Source organism: Haemaphysalis longicornis, unplaced genomic scaffold, assembly GCF_048455015.1.
Source record: "Haemaphysalis longicornis isolate Haplotype H1 unplaced genomic scaffold, Haemaphysalis longicornis Haplotype H1 scaffold_1, whole genome shotgun sequence".
Taxonomy (NCBI): domain Eukaryota; kingdom Metazoa; phylum Arthropoda; class Arachnida; order Ixodida; family Ixodidae; genus Haemaphysalis; species Haemaphysalis longicornis.
The window spans coordinates 106,284,215-106,304,036 of NW_027526203.1; the positions used below are offsets into that span (position 1 = coordinate 106,284,215).

General features: G+C 54.5%; 1 protein-coding gene across 8 annotated transcripts in view; it reads right to left on the reverse strand.

The window, feature by feature from the left end:
- Positions 1-19,822, reverse strand: part of Exd (PBX homeobox extradenticle) — a 486,337-nt gene that overhangs the window by 182,456 nt on the left and 284,059 nt on the right. For all 8 annotated transcript variants that reach the window (XR_013324048.1, XR_013324046.1, XM_077706727.1 and 5 more), the window contains 2 exons: positions 10,283-10,473; positions 396-531 (listed from right to left, as the gene is read on the reverse strand). Coding sequence is in view for 6 of the 8 variants with exons in the window: in XM_077706727.1 (XP_077562853.1) it covers positions 396-531; positions 10,283-10,473 (327 nt within the window). In the remaining 2 variants the exon portion in view is untranslated. The remainder of the gene's footprint in view (positions 1-395; positions 532-10,282; positions 10,474-19,822) is intronic.

Below are 19,822 nucleotides of genomic sequence, written 5' to 3' on the forward strand. Positions count from 1 at the left end.
ATTGATATCCAAATAAATTTTACAGGCAACCAATAAACTACAGCGCAGGTCTCAATATGCGGTCCCGTCTTCCAATAGCTATTTCCCACACATAGCCTTTGGTGCCAGGTTTAATCGGACGGTACGCTACTAATAACGAGCCGACTGTGTTTCCCGTGGAGGCAGAACAGAAACGCCAACATCTAATAGGTTACTGCGTACGTTAAAGATCCCCAGGTGCTCTAAATTGTTCCGTAGCACTCTGCTGCCGTGTGTCCCACAGCCGAAACGCAGCAAGCATCGCGGTTAAAATCCCAATTTCAACTTCCCGCATTGCCGTAGGTAGTTTAGAAACACTCACTTTGGCGACACTATACGAAGGCGTTGTAGGGAGCGTAGAATGAACGACGACCCACCTGAGAGACGGTGATGCCGCACTTCCTTGCGAGTTCCTCCTTGGCTTCCTCCGACGGGTACGGGTTGCTAAGGTGCGAGTAGAAGTACTCGTTCAGGATCTCCGTCGCCTGCTTGCTGAAGTTCCGCCTCTTTCGCCTGCAACGAGAGAAGGGCCAAGGAGACAACACTCAGGCAAATTCTCTGCGAGAGTGCGATACACACGCTGGCGCCAAGAAAGGCCCCACTCAATTAGGCGGCAGGAAACGCCGCACATTGCAAAAGGGGAAAACAATATTAAGACAACGTCGCAGCGGTAGCAGTGCGGAATTTTAGAAATTCGGCGTCGGCATCAGTATGCGTAAATTCGCCGCAGACGTTGATGGTCTGGTGTGGCCGCATGACACACAGAGAGAGAGAGAGAGAGAGAGAGAGAGAGAGAGAGAGAGAAAATGTCCCCTGATAATAAGAAAGCGCTCAAATTTCATTCTTGCTTGAGTGCCACCAGCGTAGCTGTCCTTGGCTTGGCGCGGTTGCTCGCTTTATCCGCGCAGGGGCCAAGTATAGCTAAACAGCACCTAACACCTGCAAGCCATTCGGGACTGGTTTGAACACGTTTGGGCAGTGCACGCGGGAAGAAAAAAAAAGTGCAGGGGGTGGGAGGAAGACGAAGACCACGGGCGAACCCCGCATGGTGAGACATGGCTACGGCTATCACTTAAGGATCGTATCTCCTCACTAGTGTGAAGCTCCTCAGCAGCAAATGAGCCCACTGCAATTCTGTCCGCCAAAATGGCAGAGCGGGACAGAAAGGCCGGAAGCGACACATCGTGCAGGCCAAAGAAAATAAGAAAGAAAGAAGCACGGCAGGGTGTGTCCGTAGGAAAGCTTCCCTTGCACTAAGATTCCCCCCAGACGTTGCGAGGGCGTCTGGCAAGAGCGGAAAGGCATCGCAAGCGCCCAGACGGAAAGGTAAAGAGGGGAGCCGAGAGACGAGCAGCGCGCCGACAAGACGTGGACAAATGAGCGCGCGGTGACACGGAGACACCATCAGTCGCTGTCGACGCCAATGGCGAGAGGGGGAAAACGGCATCTGACATCGCGTGACGACTATCACTGACTGCCGCGCCGCCGTCAACGCCACCGTGGGCGCGCGGCGCCAGCCGGGATGGCAAATGGGCAAGGCGAAAAGTTTAGAGGAGCAGCGACAGCGAAGACTGCTCGGCATTCGAATATAACAGATCACGCCGTCCGGACAGCCGGGCAAAGAACGAGAAATGCTCCCGGCTCAGCGGAGCGGCTTATAAAGCATCTTTTCTCCGCGCTGCGGAAGAAACGCGCCAGAAGAAAAGTGGCCGCGCGCGACTCGAGAAGGGCGGGAGGCCGTTATAAATTGCGCGATTATTCTAACGAACTTTAGATTTGCCATCCATTCATTCGGCTGCGCGCTCTCAGCCGTGTAACGGCCGCATACGCGCTCCTACAGCGGCCCTGAGCGCCAGACAGGCTCATCCCGAAGATCTGCCCCTCCTTCCCAGGACGTCTTCCTCCCGCTTTCTCGTTTGGGTTTATGAACGCGTACACCCTGTTGATCTCACTCGCCCTCTCGCACGCACGACGCCCTGGCGCCTTTTCATGCCACGTTCGCATGCCTTCCGCCCTTTCCCTCTACGCAAGAAAAAAACGAGAACCCTCAGTCTCGCCTCAACGGCACTCATTTCTTCCAATCCTCTCCGCGCTCACTGATTCGGCCCTCGTCTTGTTCGAGGCGAACGTGTAACAGAGCCGCGAAAACGAATGATGGCCCGCGACCAGGTCTCTCAGAAGCGGCTGGTACGGCACGCGCGTCCTCCCCTCGCGATGTCGTTTCAATGCCGCTGATTGGAAACTTTTTGTTCCCCCTTAAACGCTGTCCCCGCACACCAGCCACCGATGCGCTCATCGCTCGCTCGGCTGCTGCCCGCTTCTTCTCTTGCGACCGCCAGGAAGTGCGATCAGGCGGCAGCGGGAGGAGCCAATCATTTGCGCAAGCCGCGATGGGAAGCTCAGCCTGCCTCAAGAGGCGCCAGCGAGCACAGCGTACGCTTCCCCGATCGGCTTCTTCTTCTGCCCCCCATCATGGTAATTTTCGCTCACAATCGCTTCTTCATTTGGCGCATGCTGCTCTCGCGCTGCTGGCAAACGAACAGAAGCACTGAACAGAAGCGGAGTGATAATGAACACCCGGAAATTACCAAACGGATAAAGGCGGTGGAAAGTGAAAAAGCAGTAGTCCCGCTGCGCGCACGGTGGGCGCCGGGAAGGAATGTAACCTGCGGACGAGGGAAATGAGGACGGGAACAAGAAAACGGCGACAGGCTCTCCTGCGAATCGCAATCACCATAATCACAGGTGCTCGCAACGTGACGCCGACTGGAAGGCACAAGTTGGGCGACAATGCGAGAGGTATCACGGGACGGCTCGGTGAGAACGGAAAAATTACCGAAGGACGACGGTGAGACAACGCGGCGCCGGGGCCCCTCGCGAACTGCGGTACGGGAGAAGAACGCGACGACGAACAGAGAAGGGTGGAAAACGATGCGTAAATGGGAGAAGAAGGCATGATGCGCCGTAGGCGAGAACAGCGCGGGATGGAGAGGCGAGGGCGTGCGCGAACATGGGCGCTTCACCCCTACCAGCCCCGCTTGAATCAGTCAGAGAGAAATGGCGCTGGGCGTCGCCGGGTGCAATCTGTCGCCGCTGACGCCGCGATCAAGCGTCGGCGCGAACAGCGGCCCGCGCACGGCGCTAAACACGGCTGCTGCAGCGGGCACGAAGTCGGGCTCCTTTTCCTCTTCGTGCCGAGAGACTCGAGAGGCACGCCGCTTGAAACTAAAGCAGTCACGACAAAAGGAGGACAGCAGTGGGCACTTAGGAGCGCGCATCATCTACGCCCTTTTCCGCCGCTTTCATCGCTAACAATTTTTTTTTTTAACCTCTCCCCCGCTGCCGAGTACGAGTCCGCTGCGACAGGCTACGGAGACAACGCCGTTCAACTTCCCATCCATCACTGGCATCCCAATTTTCCGCCTCCTCTCCTCCTTCGAGGGGAGCGCCTTCCCTCTGCGCTCCGTTTGCCACTCCATTCATCTTGCGCTTCGCTTGGCCATCCCTGCTTCGGCGTTGCCCTAACCACGGCCTCGTGGAACGCGCATCGCTGTAAGGTCGCGTAAGGTCTGTAAGATCAGACAGCACCGGTTCAAATCGCCGCTCGCCCCACAATGGTACTGAAGCCTTCCGAATGGAATTGGCCGCAGTAGCGCGAGGAAAACCACCGACGCGCATGCTTGGCCAATGCTCCGGACGACGAGCGCGAACAACCGCGACTGGCCACTGCAAAGCAATGGGCCGTATGATGACTTCAACTGTAGGAATCTTCAACTGGCCGAACACTGGGACTAGAGTGAAACACCAGTTAAGAGGGGTTCAAACAGCCCGGACTATCCAAGCAGCAAAAACTTGTGGAAGATAATATAGCCGTTAAGGGGAGCTGTGAGCCTTACACCTCCGCGTCGTTGATAAGAAGAAAAAAAAAAAAAACCCGCAAATTACGCAGCAGACAATTCCAATCCACGTCAAAATGATTCGTCTCTATTTTTTTAGTTTGCACCATCTCTAGATTTCTGCATTTCTATTCGTTAGTTTTACCCAGTGAAGTTGACGTAACGCTGAAGCCCCTTAAATGTGCTAGAAATGAACGAAAGTAATTTTCTGCCACTCACATATCTGGTTTAATCTTTTCCTCACTGCCTATGTGAATAGGCCTCGTTGTTATCAGGCCAGAAGAAACGATCTGGGGACACAGGCTGTTCGCCGGAGCCTGTCCACAGTGGCGCTCCCCGAGGAAGTTGCGCGTGCTACAAAATGCGCCCTGAATGGCCAAAGCGAAGTACACACCCTTTGTCAAAATTTTCTAGTCCAATCCTAAAGTCCAATCCTAAGCCTTATCGACCACAAAGAAATCAGAGAATGAGCTTTACCTTCAAATGTGTCAAAATATTTTACGACAGTAAGGAAGAAAGGTGTTTTCTCTAGCTTTCCGGCATAAAATGTTTCAGCCTCGCTGGCAGCCTGCGCGCTTTCGGCTCGGCGTAGAAAATTTTTACAATGACTGTAAATTAGCAAGGCATTAAGGAGATAAGAGTATTTTCGGTTCCACGCTCTAGACCTAAAGGCATTTTGGCGGCAACCTAGTCGGACCACGGAAACAAGTTGATGGAGTGAGGTGACACATATTTACAGTGTCACATTTACATTTACAATGGAGGAAAAAAAAATACTCAATAAGAATTTAAAAACAACGTAGTCAGACGCGCATTCACACACTGCTTTTCGCGCGAGAAACGAATATTCTACCTCTACCCCACGGCAGGCACAGGTAACGCTTTCAGCGCGTACATATGGAGCTCGAGGTTATCGGTATCATTCATTCTGAAGCAACAATGAACGGTGCCTTTGGACAATCGCACCGCGCTAGCCACAAACGCGCATTATTCACACATGCACAAGAGCGACCGGGCCACTGCGGTAAGTTCCCTCCCGCCCCGGCCTCCTGAAAGCATCGCAAACGCGAATTTTGTCCCGGACAAACTACACACCAGCTCAGGAATGCACTCGTGGCCTTATTGGGGCGACCTAGTTCGATCCGCTGCAATAGCAAGTTTAACGGAACACGCCGATTCACCCAGCCCGAGTAACGCGGTCCCGTTGAGGTACGCCACGCCAGGCGCGTATACAGCACCTCAGTAGGCCAGTACATTCACCGCTGGACGCATGATTCATTACGTCCCAAATTCCGGAGCCCGATACACGGCACCTTGGAAAAGGTATTTGCGAAAACAAAATCCTCGCAAGTTTGTGAAGACGAATGAAAAGGCAACTTCTGGTACGTTGCTGCTATGTTCTTAACTATCTTCAACACGAATTTGGACAAAACTAATTAATGTGCCATCGGCTACGAAACAAGCTTTATGTAGCAGCCGCGGCAGAACCGCCTACGACGAAAAGACTGCGCTTGCTGAACGGCCAAGACTAGGCGCTCTGCATGTTTCTGTTTGGGGGATCGCCACACGCGGTCATGGCGGGTCCGGAACGGTGGAATGTGCGAAATGTGGAACGCGCATGCCTCGCTGTGCGCACAATTAAACGGAGCCGTAACCACACTTGCGGAACGACCCAAGCGTCTTCGCGCACGCGGGTTTTAAAGAATCAAGCCCGGCTCATCGCTGCTTCAGCGGCCTTTGGAACCGCGGCTCGCTTGCCGTTGCACCGCGGCTCCGGCCAGTCTGGAGGTGGTGTCGTTAATCAAGCGCCGAAACTATGCTCTTTTCTGCTTCCCACTCTTGTGTTTTGCTCGCAGCGAGATCCGAACAGCCCCTCCTCCCATTAATAACCACCGAAATCGCGCGGCACCGTTCGAAGATATTACGCGGCGCATATGCAATCCAGGAAACAAAAAAGGGTACGCAGCACTAGGTATCAAGCGAAGCCCGACAGCGTAAAGCTCTGCTCTTTTCATTCCTTGGCCCCCCCGAAAAAAATGAACGAAGAAAAGAAAACTGAAAGCCGCATTAATAAGTGGGGCGATAAACACCCTCCCCGCCCCCTCCGCAACTCCTCACTTCACCTCTAGATATGCCGGCCGGCACATCCAACTCAGCGGCCAAGACTAAGAAAGCAAGGAAAAATGAAAAGAACGAGACAACATCCTTAAAAAAACAACCTCCATGAAATGACCACAATAAATCCCTTTCGAAAGCAAAAGCCAGCAAGGAGAATTAGTATCGGCGGCCCGCGATAACAAACTTGGAGGGAAAAAAACGGAGAGAGAAAGATAGAGAAGTGCCGTTGGTGCAGGCTGCGTCAAAATCAAGCGCCCGCTTCTTCCCTTCGTCCTCCACTTTCCGCGATAAACACTCGGGGCAGCTAGTGATCGCAACGGCAAAACAATGCCACGGAGAAGCCCCAAGGCTCGAGGGCAGCGCATGGATGGCGGGGGTGGGCAGAAACGAAGTGGCGCCGGCATTCCGGAAACATTCTGGTAACATGCGCAGGCGCCGAGCCCTAAACGAAAGGCGCGTGCGCAGGCCATCGAACAGGGGCCAAGCGTTTCCTTCACGTTGCCCCGGGCCTCGAAAGGGCCGCACGCGAACAGTTTTAATTTAATTACGCGAAAGAGACTTTCTCGCGGAGTTTATTTATAAATCGCGGCTTAATAAGACACAGCCGGCCCCTGATTTCGCCGCCGCCGCTATACGTAACGCCTTTCGCGGGATTTTTTATACACCACCCTTCCGCCGTTAATTTTTATTCACTCTTCCATAATTCCTCCCTCGTCCTCCTGGGCCTCCACGCCACATCTCATGAAAGAGCACGGATGAGGAAGGAAGAAAGAAAAAAAATCAACTTTTAATTGTTATTTATTCCGACCAAGAAGACGGGGGCCGGCGCTCCCCTAGCGCCGCGGTCTTTGTTCTTGGCTCCTTGTTTTTTGCCCCGCTCGCAGAAAGGCAGGCGCGGGCGGCGGGAGGGCCGGGGGGCCGTGGCGCAAACCATAAACATCAACCGGAGATAGGGAGTTCGCTCTCAAGTCAGCCTCCTTGCGCGCTTTTGAATTATGGCGTAAGGCCGCGGCTGCCGCCACGCTCGCACGAGGGAAGCCCAGCAGAGGCTCGCGTCCCTTAATTTGTTTATCAACCCTCTCGAAGAAAAATTGAAGACCCTCACACGCTCTTCGCCGGACGACGCCTGGGCGGCGCGCGGTTATACGCTGTGTGCGCGCAGTGCACGCACACGCCCCTGGTGGTGGTAGCAGCAGCAGCAGCAGCAGCAGCAGCAGCACGCCCGCGGTGTGCGCGCTCGGCATTCTTGTTTGTGCGCTCGTGGAATGAGCTGCGCCTTCAAAGTTGCACCGCGGGAAAGCAGCATATACAGTGGCCGCACAAATGAAGATTAGGGCCGGAGAGGGGGGCGACGCGGTTCGGTTCTTGCGGGCGGCGCGCAGAAAGCGGGTTCGAACCGCCGAGCAAAGCCCCCAAAAAGCCTCGAGGGGAGGGTCCCGAGGGACGCCGCGAATAATAAGAGAGGCTCGTGCCACTGGGAAGCGCATGTTGCACGGACGAGCGGGGTAGATTTATCACGGCTTATCCTCCCGATAAAAGCCCACGGGGAGGGTTTTCCCTTTTTGCTTCACCCTTCCTGCCGGGCCCTCCGCCAACACTGGTGCCGCTGTTGTTTTGCGCGCTTTGCCCATCTGCCCCTTCGACGCAGAGCTGCGAAAGGCGGGATTCGTTAGGCTATCTGCACGAAGGTGATCGGCACCGCGCAGGAGCAAACAGAGAAATGCCGGCGCAACGAGGCGCCGAAAATGGCGAACCGCGTGCCAGCGCGGGACTGCGAGAGGTAGCTGTCACGTTCTTGAGCGTCGATACCCACGGAGGGCGCCGCACCCGCACCCAGCCGAACTTCGCTTTTTTGTGCATTGTAACAAACAGCGCTAGATACTTGTTCGGATAACTGCGGACTCGTTCAGGTACAGATACACATAGCCCCGCACAGAAGCACATCGATAACAAATACATTAACGACAGCAGCACAGATACGCCTGCGACAGCCACAAGACCGGATACGAAAGCTGCCACCAAAATATACCTAAATGCCCTTAGCCACTTCCAAAAGAAAAAAAAAAAGAAAAAAAATGCAGTTTAAGGGATTTGTGTAGCTTGAAAGTACGACGGCCTCGAGGTCAGTATTAACCTGCGCTAAAATCCCACAGAGCAAGGGAAATCTTCGGGCAACTTAAAGGGGCCATTAAGACAAAGTACAAGTTTGGGTAATTAAAAAAAAACCGCGTCCTCCCGATAACCATTGCACCCCTCTTACGGCAAACTTGGAACAGCTAACGGAGATATTAAAGAAAACCTGCGATCCAGTGGGACTCCCCCGTCCTTCTATGGCGTCACAGGATCTTGCTCGTTCAACTGGCGGCCGCAAACATAAACCATGACCGGGCGATTGCAGGAGGGCTCCCTGGTCCATGTGGTCGTATCACATGAATGCTAACGTGCAGTTAACGCACTGATAATTATGCAATTTTAATGCTGGCCCACAGTACGTCACTCCTGCCTGTACCACGTCACTAGCGCGAAATTTCAATTTTGCGCTACTTCATGCGTCTTCCGTGGCTGGAATGGAGCCGAGGGAGGCCAGTTCTTGAAAATCAAACGACGCTGTATTTTGTCTCCCGTGGGCCCTGTAGGTTGGCGAGCCCAGATCTAACTTCTGCCACACTTTTACTGCTACAGTCTGCGCATGGACATAAGTCACTGAATTCGAGACGCGCATAGCATTGAGCGACTCCGCTAAAAGCGCATTCGTAATGTCCATTCTTCTTTGAAACAGTTCGAATTAGGGTTCTGCGCGCCGAAGCTACGCCTGGGCTATACGAGGCGGACCGTAGTGCGCGCGTCCGCGAATTCACACCACCTGGGTGAGCCAAATCTCGACACACGGGGGGAGCATTCGTCTTTCGCGGGACGGAACCCGCGTCCTCGTGATCAGCAGCACGACGACCGAGAAACCGCGGTAGACAGGAAGCGCATTCGGTTCCGCAGCGACTGTTTCGGAGAAGGCTCGTGGCGTCGATATGCTTGGCGGAGACAATGCAGCCGGGTAGGAGCTTCGAACCCTCGGGTCTAGCTCGACGGCGGCTCTCGCACCAATTAGAGTGAGAGGAAAAAAAGAGGAAGTACAGCAGGAGGTTGCGGTAATTCAGGCATGGCAACCGATTTTCCCGAATTCAGGAGAAGAGAGGGGAGAAAGAGGTAATCTTTTTGTCGGCGGCGTACTTACCAACGGCCCGGTACACAGCCAGACGACAGAGTGCGTTCACGAGGAGAAGCCCACTGTCCGCTGCTCTCTCTCTCTTTCTCTCGCGCGCGCGCGCGCGCGCGCGCGCGCGCGCGCGCGCGCGTGCGTGCGTGCGTGCGTGCGTGCGTGCGTGCGTGCGTGTGTGTGTGTGTGTGTGTGTGTGTGTGTGTGTGTGTGTGTGTGTGTGTGTGTGTGTGTGTGTGTGTGTGTGTGTGTGTGTGTGTGTGTGTGTGTGTGTGTGTGTGTGTGTGTGTGTGTGTGTGTGTGTGTGTGTGTGTGTGTGTGTGTGTGTGTGTGTGTGTGTGTGTGTGTGTGTGTGTGTGTGTGTGTGTGTGTGTGTGTGTGTGTGTGTGTGTGTGTGTGTGTGTGTGTGTGTGTGTGTGTGTGTGTGTGTGTGTGTGTGTGTGTGTGTGTGTGTGTGTGTGTGTGTGTGTGTGTGTGTGTGTGTGTGTGTGTGTGTGTGTGTGTGTGTGTGTGTGTGTGTGTGTGTGTGTGTGTGTGTGTGTGTGTGTGTGTGTGTGTGTGTGTGTGTGTGTGTGTGTGTGTGTGTGTGTGTGTGTGTGTGTGTGTGTGTGTGTGTGTGTGTGTGTGTGTGTGTGTGTGTGTGTGTGTGTGTGTGTGTGTGTGTGTGTGTGTGTGTGTGTGTGTGTGTGTGTGTGTGTGTGTGTGTGTGTGTGTGTGTGTGTGTGTGTGTGTGTGTGTGTGTGTGTGTGTGTGTGTGTGTGTGTGTGTGTGTGTGTGTGTGTGTGTGTGTGTGTGTGTGTGTGTGTGTGTGTGTGTGTGTGTGTGTGTGTGTGTGTGTGTGTGTGTGTGTGTGTGTGTGTGTGTGTGTGTGTGTGTGTGTGTGTGTGTGTGTGTGTGTGTGTGTGTGTGTGTGTGTGTGTGTGTGTGTGTGTGTGTGTGTGTGTGTGTGTGTGTGTGTGTGTGTGTGTGTGTGTGTGTGTGTGTGTGTGTGTGTGTGTGTGTTGTGCGTGCGCGCAGCCGCCGCGGAAGAGTGGCTCACCTGGCGTCGAGAAACCTGGAGCGGAGGATCATGACGGCTTCGCAGGTGCTCTGCTTGAGCTGCACCTGGATGGAGTTGAACTTCTTGTGGATGATCTGCACCATGCGCTCGATCTCCTTGGGCGTGATGGGACGCGTCCGGCTCTGCTCGCGCAGCAGGTTCATCACGTGCGTCGTGAACTCGTTGCACGCCTGCACGAGGGAAACAGGAGGAACACGCCCGCTCAGTCAGGAGGAAGGCGGCGACAACACATGCGGGCACCTGATTTCAATCAACGGCTGTCCGCCCAACGTAACCACTGCGTGCCACACCAATTTTGGCCGCCTTCTCTCTCTCTCTCAGGCACGCAGCCAGCCAAAACTGTCTTACAAGGCTCAGAGAAATATGTCGTTTACACCCTACTTTGTGTTCACCTGCGTTGCCCTCCCTCCCCTTTCCATCTCCTCGTCTACAGTTCCCTAGATTCTTTATTTTTTCTTTTAGAATGGCTGCTCAACAGCTGAGCCTGAGCTGAATCAGCTGAATCCCGATCAGCTGAAGCCTGAGGCCAAGTTCTTCACCATTCAAGAACTGCACATGACACTCGAGGGTGTTAATGTCAAGAGCGCTCCTGGGAAAGACAACATTACTTGGAAAATGCTCCGCAACCTGGATGAAAAAACAAAGAACAGTTGTTAGCGGAAATTAACAAAATATGGGAATCTGGCATACTCCCAACTGAACTGAAGCACTCCGTCGTGCATCCAATTCCAAAGCCTAAAAAGCTTCCTACTGCCGTTTCCAACATTCGCCCTATTTCACTCACATCCACTCTCTGCAAGCTGATGGAGCGCATGATATTTACACGTCTCACCTATATACTCGAGACGGCGAACAACCCCATTTAAGACTTCGCACTAACCGGTTTCGCACTAAGTCGGATCCAGGAGTCCTCGTTACTACTGACCCCAAGAAAGCGTTCTATACTGTCTTCATCATTGCGATTTTGAAGGAACATAACATCGGTCACAGACTCACCGGTGTTGTCGAAAACTTTCCGTGTAACCCAACTTCTGGAATCCATACGTGCATATCTCCCACTCCCATACCTCCCACAACCAGAGGTGTACCGCAGGGCGCGATTTTGTCCCCAGCTCTTAAATCTTGTCATGTCAAAAATTGCCAAGCAACTCCGACAAATACCTCCCATACAAAGCTCTATATATGCGGACGATATTATGATTTGTATTGACCCTCGCAAGACGGATATAATCCAATAGCAGATTCAGGTACATATACAAGCTGCACTCGATACTCTTGCCGCAACCCTCCAACATACTGGGATGCAGCCTTCGCCTGACAAAAAGCCCATATGTGGTGTTTGGCGGCACACAACAACAGAAGAACGACTACACTTTTCAATTTGCACGTTCTCAACTAAAGCTGCCCCCGGAGAAATGGGTTAAAATTCTTAGCGTCCCTGTCCTTGAAGATGGAGGATGCAGTGTGTGGCTTCAGCAAATCAAGAAAACACAAAACACTTATTAAGTAACCGAGTGGATAGGGCTACGATGGAGGCCCTCAAACTTGTCACCCAGGCTGTCCTCACGAGCAAAGCGACATATGGGGCAGTATGCTTCGACTTCACTCAGATCCAGTTGCAGCAGCTGGAGGTGTAACACCACGAGAGCCTTGGAGTTATCACTGGCCTTCTTAAACATGCAAAGATTGAGGAGCTATGCAAATACGCCCAACTTCCTCCTCCTACGGAAATCATTCGAACCCGTCAGGAAGGCCACGACTTCCGACGAGCATCCACTCTCGCCGGCCGTGCGCTACTTGCGCTTCTGCCACCTATCAGTGCAGCACAGCATCCCATTCGATTTCTTTGCCGCTTCCGCCATAGGACGACTTCATCGTCGTTAACCCGAAGCCACTCTCGGCCGTAGCGCGGCACGTAGACTTCTCGTCACGACCCACGGGCTGCGGTGTAACTAAGAAGCTTTCAAGAAACGATCCGAACGCTTTTGCAGTAAACAATTTAATTTGTCCAATTATAGACGGTTGGCGTTTTTAATAGCTAATTATCCTGGATGTAATATTCAGCCTCTTTCGGGGTCTTTCCTTCCATTTTCGCGCTCGTGAGGTTGCAGACGGACAGACCAGTGAAAACTTTTCTCCGCCGCTACGCGAAACAATGATAGTGCAGTGCCACGGCCATCAGCTGCTCTGCCGAAGAGGATGCCAACGAAGCGGCGCTTTTGCACGCAGAGTTAGATTGCGCACGACGCCGGCTACAGTCGTGCAGGCGTCGTCGTTCGGTCGGCTCCCGAACCGCTTGCGGTCGCAAGGAATGTGACCCTGGCAGTGTTCCTGCGCGGGTCGGGAGACGCGCCACCGCAGCAGGCCGGCACACAGCGCGCGGCCAGAGCAGGACCGCGAGGGAGGAACGAGGGCCTGCGGGCAGGCGGCCGCGCTTGGCTGCGCGGGGAGGGAGGCCTAATCATCGGCGATGGTGGCTTGGCTTCCATCGGCCGCGGCTGACAGCGACGCCCGCGAGGGGGAAAGGTGCGTGCACTCCCCCCCTTCCTCCGCGGGGACCCCCTTTTATCTGATTGAAAGGGGCTGGCCAACAAAGTTCCCGGCGGCCAGTTTCTCCTCGGCGCTGCTGCTGCCGGCCAAATAATAGCATTATGGGACGTGCCCAAACACTAATCGTACGGCCCGTTACTCGCCGGGCGTTAAATTCAAACGGACAAGCGGCGGCCGCGTCACGCCGGCCCGCGCGTAAGGAGGCCTACGGAACGAACGACGCCTGGCTACCCGGGAGAATGAAGAAACAACGAGGCAGCGGCGCAGAGAGAGGTGCAGAGCGTTAACGCCGATAAACGCCGCAGAGCCGCCGCGGCACGGCCGAGTTAACGCGCTCTGGCCAAGGGCGGCGGACTTTGCACGCCCAGCGCGCATTTGGCTTTCCCGCACCAACGGCGCTAATGCGGGAAAGACAGAGTGCGGAGGGTTGCCGCTTTTCGGACGCCACAGTTTTCGACCGCGCCTAAAATATTCAGGCTGACAGAGGTCTCCGAAAATGCCTGCGCCAACATTAAATCAGAACACATAGCAGCCGCTGTCCGAATCAGCGGCAGAACTGCTAACTGACGGACGCTAAGCAGCGAAAAGCCTGGAGGTGGTTAAGTACAGTTGGACGAAACGATGACATCAAACACTTCATTATCTGACGCCGCCAAGAGCAGATCTCGTGTAGCGATCGACAGGTAACCAACGTGATGTTACAAATAGTGCGGCAAGGCGCAGCTTCGGCTGACGCCTGTTAGCAAAACCTCCACTGTGGGGTCGTTTCGCCAGTTAAGCAAAGCTGAACGTTACGGCCCAACAGTTTGTTCGCTCGCCTCTGCCGTAAAGAAGTCCCAACAGGAAATAATTCCTGCGAGCGGTACACGGCATCCCACTTGTGCGAGATCAAAACAACGGCAGTCACGATCGAAGAACCATACGTCTTGCAATATGGATCTCCGTTTGGACTTCCTGCCACTGCAAAAGGGAAAAAAAAGTCGCATTTTTCTGATTTAGCGAAAGAGGTAAACCTAGCCCGAGTCCCCCCTCCCTCCCCTAGCTTGCCTTACCGCCTCAATTTCTCCGAAAGAAAAACCTTGCAGAACTGAACCAAGACAGCATCTCGACGGTAAACAAATAAACGGCTCGCGAAAACCAGTTTTGCGAAGTTCTCAGCTCCCTTTGCTAGTGGGCAAACAAGTAAAGGCTGGGGGAGAATATAAACTTCCGGAAACAAAAAAAAAAAGTATTGATCGAAGAACAAAACGAAGAAAACACAAAGCGCAGCGTTGTTGAGCAGACCACTGGCGCTTCGTAGTGCGCAAGTGGCAGCAGACACAAGGGGACAAAAAGAAAAGAGCGAAGCAAATCAAGCGTGGATCAATTTCCCCCTTGGTCAGCAGCTCGAGGCGTCCAGCGCTGAACGAAAGCACAGACGCACGAATGCTAAGACCGAGACGGAAGAAAAAAAGAAATATTCGATTCATTGCAACACTACAACAACAACAACAAGAACAACACGGATCGCGAGAAAATGTTGCTGAGGACAGCATGATCACGCGGCAACCCTGCCCGCTCAACGACCTCGTTCTCGAATCGGCCGGAGACCAGGTCCGGCTCACGCCGGACTCTTCCGCTCTCCCTCCCTGCGATCATGATTGGCCGGACGCTGGGCACGTGACTGCCGTGACAAGTCACCATTGGTCAAGAACTCCCTCCTCACGGTTATCATCTGGCTACCAGGCATCCTCTTCTTGGCGTGGAAAAATAAAGCGGGAGACGGAGGGGGGAAAAAGCGCGCCTTTTTTTCCCTTCCTCGGCTCCCTTTCGTCCCCGCAGCCGCGTTCCTTGGTATATGTGGATAATTTGGTTCAGTTCGTCCACTGGTGCTTTTATCTGAGCGCGCCGTTCTATGGAGTGCGCGGGCGGCGGGGCGTTTGAGGGTTGCGCTCCCTGGAAGGCTGCCATTTCCTGGAGGCCCCTGTTTGTTCGCGAGGACAGTGATGAGTGTGGTAACCATTTCTCTTAATGGCCATCATCTATTACGCGCCCGGAGAACAAGGCCGGGGAATCGAAAGGCCTTCTCCCCCATCAAACCTCTTTTCGTCAGCTCGCATCCTGTCGATAGCGCCGACACAAAGGGAAACATCGCTCTCCTCCTCCGCCCGGGGAAACGCCGCGCAGAGGGAAACGCGCTTTCTGGAAGCAGCCGTCTTCGCCGTTGGCCTTTCGCAGCCCCAAGCAGTCTTCGCCCACTCAACGCATGTTTCCACTAGGGCCAAGGCTACGGAACAGAAAATGGCGACAAGTAGCGCTTCGTGCGCAGTTCTTGCTAATTGAACGGGGATTCAACCCTGTAGATTCGACGAAAACATATCACCTGCGCACGGTACGCATATAGCGTTTGATCTCATGTAAGACGGAATGAACATGCAGACATGCCGTTTAGATCTTAGACATAGAAAACGCGACCTTCGCGAAAATAGGTATCGACGGGATAAGTCGTTCAGTCGTTATTTCATTATTACCACAGTTTCTCAAGAACATGTCAGTAATGCAAGATGGAAAACTAGTCGGAAACGATGTCCTATTGAAGGCCAGAAAAAAAAATAATAAAAACAAGCGCGTGACTCGAAATAGCCTAAAATCTCGGCTTTGAAAATGAAAACATCGCGCCTCTATGATTCCACGCGAATAACGTATGCCATAAAATACCTGGGATAACAAAAGACACTGCCAGTCATTCCCTCGAAAACGGAAGCGTCACTAGCTTCCAAAGGTAATGCGTGGTGCTGATAAAGTAAAAACACGAACCTGCAATACCCTCTATTGACAGTGGCGCGGGCACTTCTAGACCGAGCCTTACATTAAAACAAGGTTCCCCGAGACCTCAGCTCCTGGACGGCGCGGCACGCATACGCTGGCGAAACAAGACGCCTGGCAACGAACACGCTTCGTTTGGTGGCCGCAGTAAATTTGCCCGCATTCCGCCAATGGCTTGAGCGAAGCTTCCCCGCTGAAGTGTTCCATGCTAAAGTATGCCATACGCAACGCATGGACTGGTCATTTCAGCAGTATTCGCTATACGAGCTCATTTCAACACACACCACATCACCTATTAACTCAAAGCAGCGAGCGACAATACGCAAATTGTAAAAGTTGACTAAAATAAATTTTGCCAGGTTGATGACCACCGAAGAAAAATAGCTGTTTTCGCGGATTCAGGTTTGGAGCTTTTGTGTCCCGCTTTTTATCAATTATTACGAAAAGACGAAGGTAATAAATAAGGACGCACTACTGAATTGAGCAACTCACAGGCTCTCTTCCCTACTCTGCTGCAAAACTAAAGAGCAGAACCCCGCTTAGTGAAGAAACTGAGCGCCGCGTACTACAAAAGTAGAAGTACGAAAGGCACGCCTGTGCAAAACGTTCGAAAACCAGCAATCAGCGGTCCGAGCCTCAAGACACTGACCTCAGGCTAAAAAAACCATGACAGGAACATCCCCTTTCCAGCCGTTATGGGGCCCCTTTCCCACCCTTTTGCGTTTCTTACTGCTAGAGCTTCAAACTGTCCCTCGGAGAGATAGAACAACGGTGCCATAGACGAATAAAAAAAAAAAAGCGTCGCCGTAGGGCGTCGTTACCCGCGCACCACAGGAATCGAAACAGAGCACACGCCAGTGCGAACGAATAGTGGGCAAAAGCAGAAGCCCGTAAAAAGCGAGGCGCTGCTTCCGGCGAGGCGAAACCACAGCTCTATCACGGCACGCGTGGGACGCAGACAGCGAGAGGTTGGCAAGAAAGCGTGGAAACAAACAAACAAAAAAGCGGGGAGCAGGAAGACGTTACGGGGACCCGCGGCTCGGCCAAGGAGCGCTAAACGGCGCGTAGGTCGGAGAGCTCCTGGACGATCGACGCGTTGGTATCAGAGAGCAGCGCGCACGCCCCCTCTCAGCCGCACACGTCGGCGTCCCGGCCGAGGGCACAGTTTGGGCTATCGCCGGTCTCTGGGGCTCGCCGGGCGATTTCTTTGAAGCGCAGCACACCGGGAGGAGGTAGCGGCGCGAACCGTTTTCCCAAGAGCGGCGGCGGTCACGTAACGCCGTGAAACGGCGCCGCAGTCGACGGATACGGTCGCCTCCGTGGACGAGTTGACTGGAAGGCCGCCGCGGAGGTCACTGAAAGAACTTAGGAGTGGTGGCACAAACAGAGCCCAGAAGGAATAAATTACAGACTCAATGGACGCGCACCCATCCACTCTGAGTTCAAAATGTGAGACATTTTAAAACAGACGGAGAGCGGACAACCATTACCCACGACAGACCAGGTTAAGTTATTGTTGAGTTCACCACCTCGATACAAAAGGACGCTTTAAGCACTAATTACTCCACATCACGAGCCCAGGCGTGGACGGGAGCGCGATGACAAGATGCTCCGACGAATCGGGGAAGAACAAAAATTCACAGCATATCCACGGGGTGAATGATGATGAGTGGGCGAAGCTCCTGAGGGGAAATCATCTGTAAAACCATGACTCTTCAGTGAAAGTTCGCCCACTACATCTATGTCCGAACGTAACGTCTAAAAAGTCTCGCTTAAACCGCGCGTGCCGCGGCACCTTGGGGCTGAGCTCGCCTGATGCGTCTTGCAGACGCCTCACGAGCTCTCACTGCATCGGGGTCTGCCTGCCGATACGCGCGCTTTCTCGCCGCTTCCCGTTCTCTGACGTTTTGGAGATCCTCTTCGCGCCGCAGCCGTGCCGCTTCGCGTACGGCAGGATCCTCGCGCCGTTGCCGTGACGCTTGGGCCTCTCGTTCTGGAACGCTGGGATCTTGGCGGCGTCGTCGCGCAGCCAGACGACACGCTTCGGCCTCCCGCTCTCGTACGGCAGGATCTTGGCGGCGGCGTCGCGCAGCTTCACGGAGCGCTTCTGCCTCGCGGGCTCGCACATCTGCAGCCTTATCCATCGGGCGACTCCGGGCGCGCGCCAACAGCGAACGGATTTTATTACAACGCTCCCCGCCATCTAGTAAACAATCCAAGAACTAAACTAGAGGTAGCCACGCCATCTAGTAAACAATCCAAGCGCATCTTTTCATCATATACAAGTACCGCCATCTAGTAAACAATCCAAGAACTGAACTAGAGGTAGCCACGCCATCTAGTAAACAATCCAAGAACTAAACTAGAGGTGGCTACATACATACGTCGAGGATGGACAGACCCACGCCCTAAGGAGCTTCGCCCCTAAAAAAGGCACGGCCTCAAAATTCCTTCCCGCCCTTAGCACGTAGCTGGTGCCGTGATTCGAAAACACGTGCGAATGACGGGCGGAATATCGAAAGGCCGGGTGCAGCAGAAATTCGCGGAGTGCGCAGGACGCAGCGGGCCACGGGTCGCCCAGTGCCAGCCTCTCGGGCCTCTCGGCGGCGGCGGCAGAGCTCGCAGGTGCGGCCCAGAGACGCCAGCAGCGAGCGCAATAAAACGGCGCGCGAGAAGCAGCAGCGCACGTCGTAAAAGCGCCGACCTCCCATTTCCCGCGGCGGCAGCAATAGCGACGAACAGCGGTTCTCGGCGAGGCACGGGTGCTCCGAACGGAGACGCGCAGTAACGACACGGGGCGGCGGCAAACGATCCCATGATCGCCGCCTAATGCCCACGGAAAGGGGAGGAGCCCGTCGATTACCGCGACGGCTTAACGGCGGCCCGTGCGCTACGACTGGGGGGGGGGGCACAGATCTGGCGAGAACACTGTCGACGATGTTCGCGGTTGCGCCGCCCAATCGTCACGAAACGGCCGGGAGTCCCCTTTGGAGCAGGCCCTTTTATTTGCCTTTCCCCGACTGCTGCCGTCCTACTCGCTCGCCGATTGTTTCCTTCAAAAGCGGCAGCTGTCCTGGGGGACGACGCGTGCGAACAAATCGGTCGGTCCGTCCGTCCATCCCTCCTTCCCCTCGTGCCATGGTCGTGCGAGCTACACCCACTTCTTGCCAACTCGGACAAGCGGCCGCCTCCGCCCAGCGTCGTCATGCGTGCACTGCACCTACAGCCCACACGGCAAACGCACCTCGCGCGTTGGGAGGATCGACAAATGGCGCAGAGTTTGGGAAAAGGGAGCTCAAATCACGCGACACTCCTCCAGCACTTGCGGGACAACGGCCGGCAAAAAACGGGGGCTGTCCGACCTAGTTTACAGCGAAGTAGGCAAAGACGTAGCTCGTCAACAAGCGCTGCCCACTTGGCATCAGCTGCCGAGATAAGCCGGCGTGTCCGAGCCCAGAAAAGCGGGGCTACAAACGAGACTGAACATCGACGCCGCCGTGTTGAGCGGAGCACCGACAAGAGCGCCACACGCGGAGCAGAAAGCACGTAGCGCCACTGGGAAGGGGAATCCCCGTGCAAGGAAGCGCAAGACTGCCTCGTGCTGCAGGGCAGCGAACGCAAAGGGCACCGAAGCGGCCAAGAAGATACGACGGTGGTAAAAAACGTCTACCAGGAGGGAAGGAAGAGAGCAAAAGAGAGAATGCGGAAAGAAGAGCACGCAGCGGGATCAGCATCTTCCGGAAATTAGCGAGAAGAAGCCGGTCGTCGGCGGCGTGCTCGAGAGGAGGGCGCCATCCATCACGGGACGCACGCCGCCGCCACCGGCTGCCGCTGCTGCAGATCTTCGAGACCCGGAGGGGACGCCGAAGGGAGGAAAACAAAGGGCGGAAAAGAAAGAGGCACTGTCGCCGATGGCTCCACCCGACGACGAGGGGAAGGACAGCGCGCGAAAAGGCACCGGAGGAGCACAGCAGCACCAGGACGCGACAAGGGCCCGCGAGAAGCGCCTCGGCAAAGCGCAGCAAAATCAAGGGGCGACAGGGGAGGAAGAGCAATACAGCGCGAAGGGGGAAAATTAAGAAGGCCCGCAATGAGGAAAAAGAGCTAGGACGCAACGCCTCTCCTCTGTCTTGTCACGCGCTCCAAACAGGATGCAAACAACGC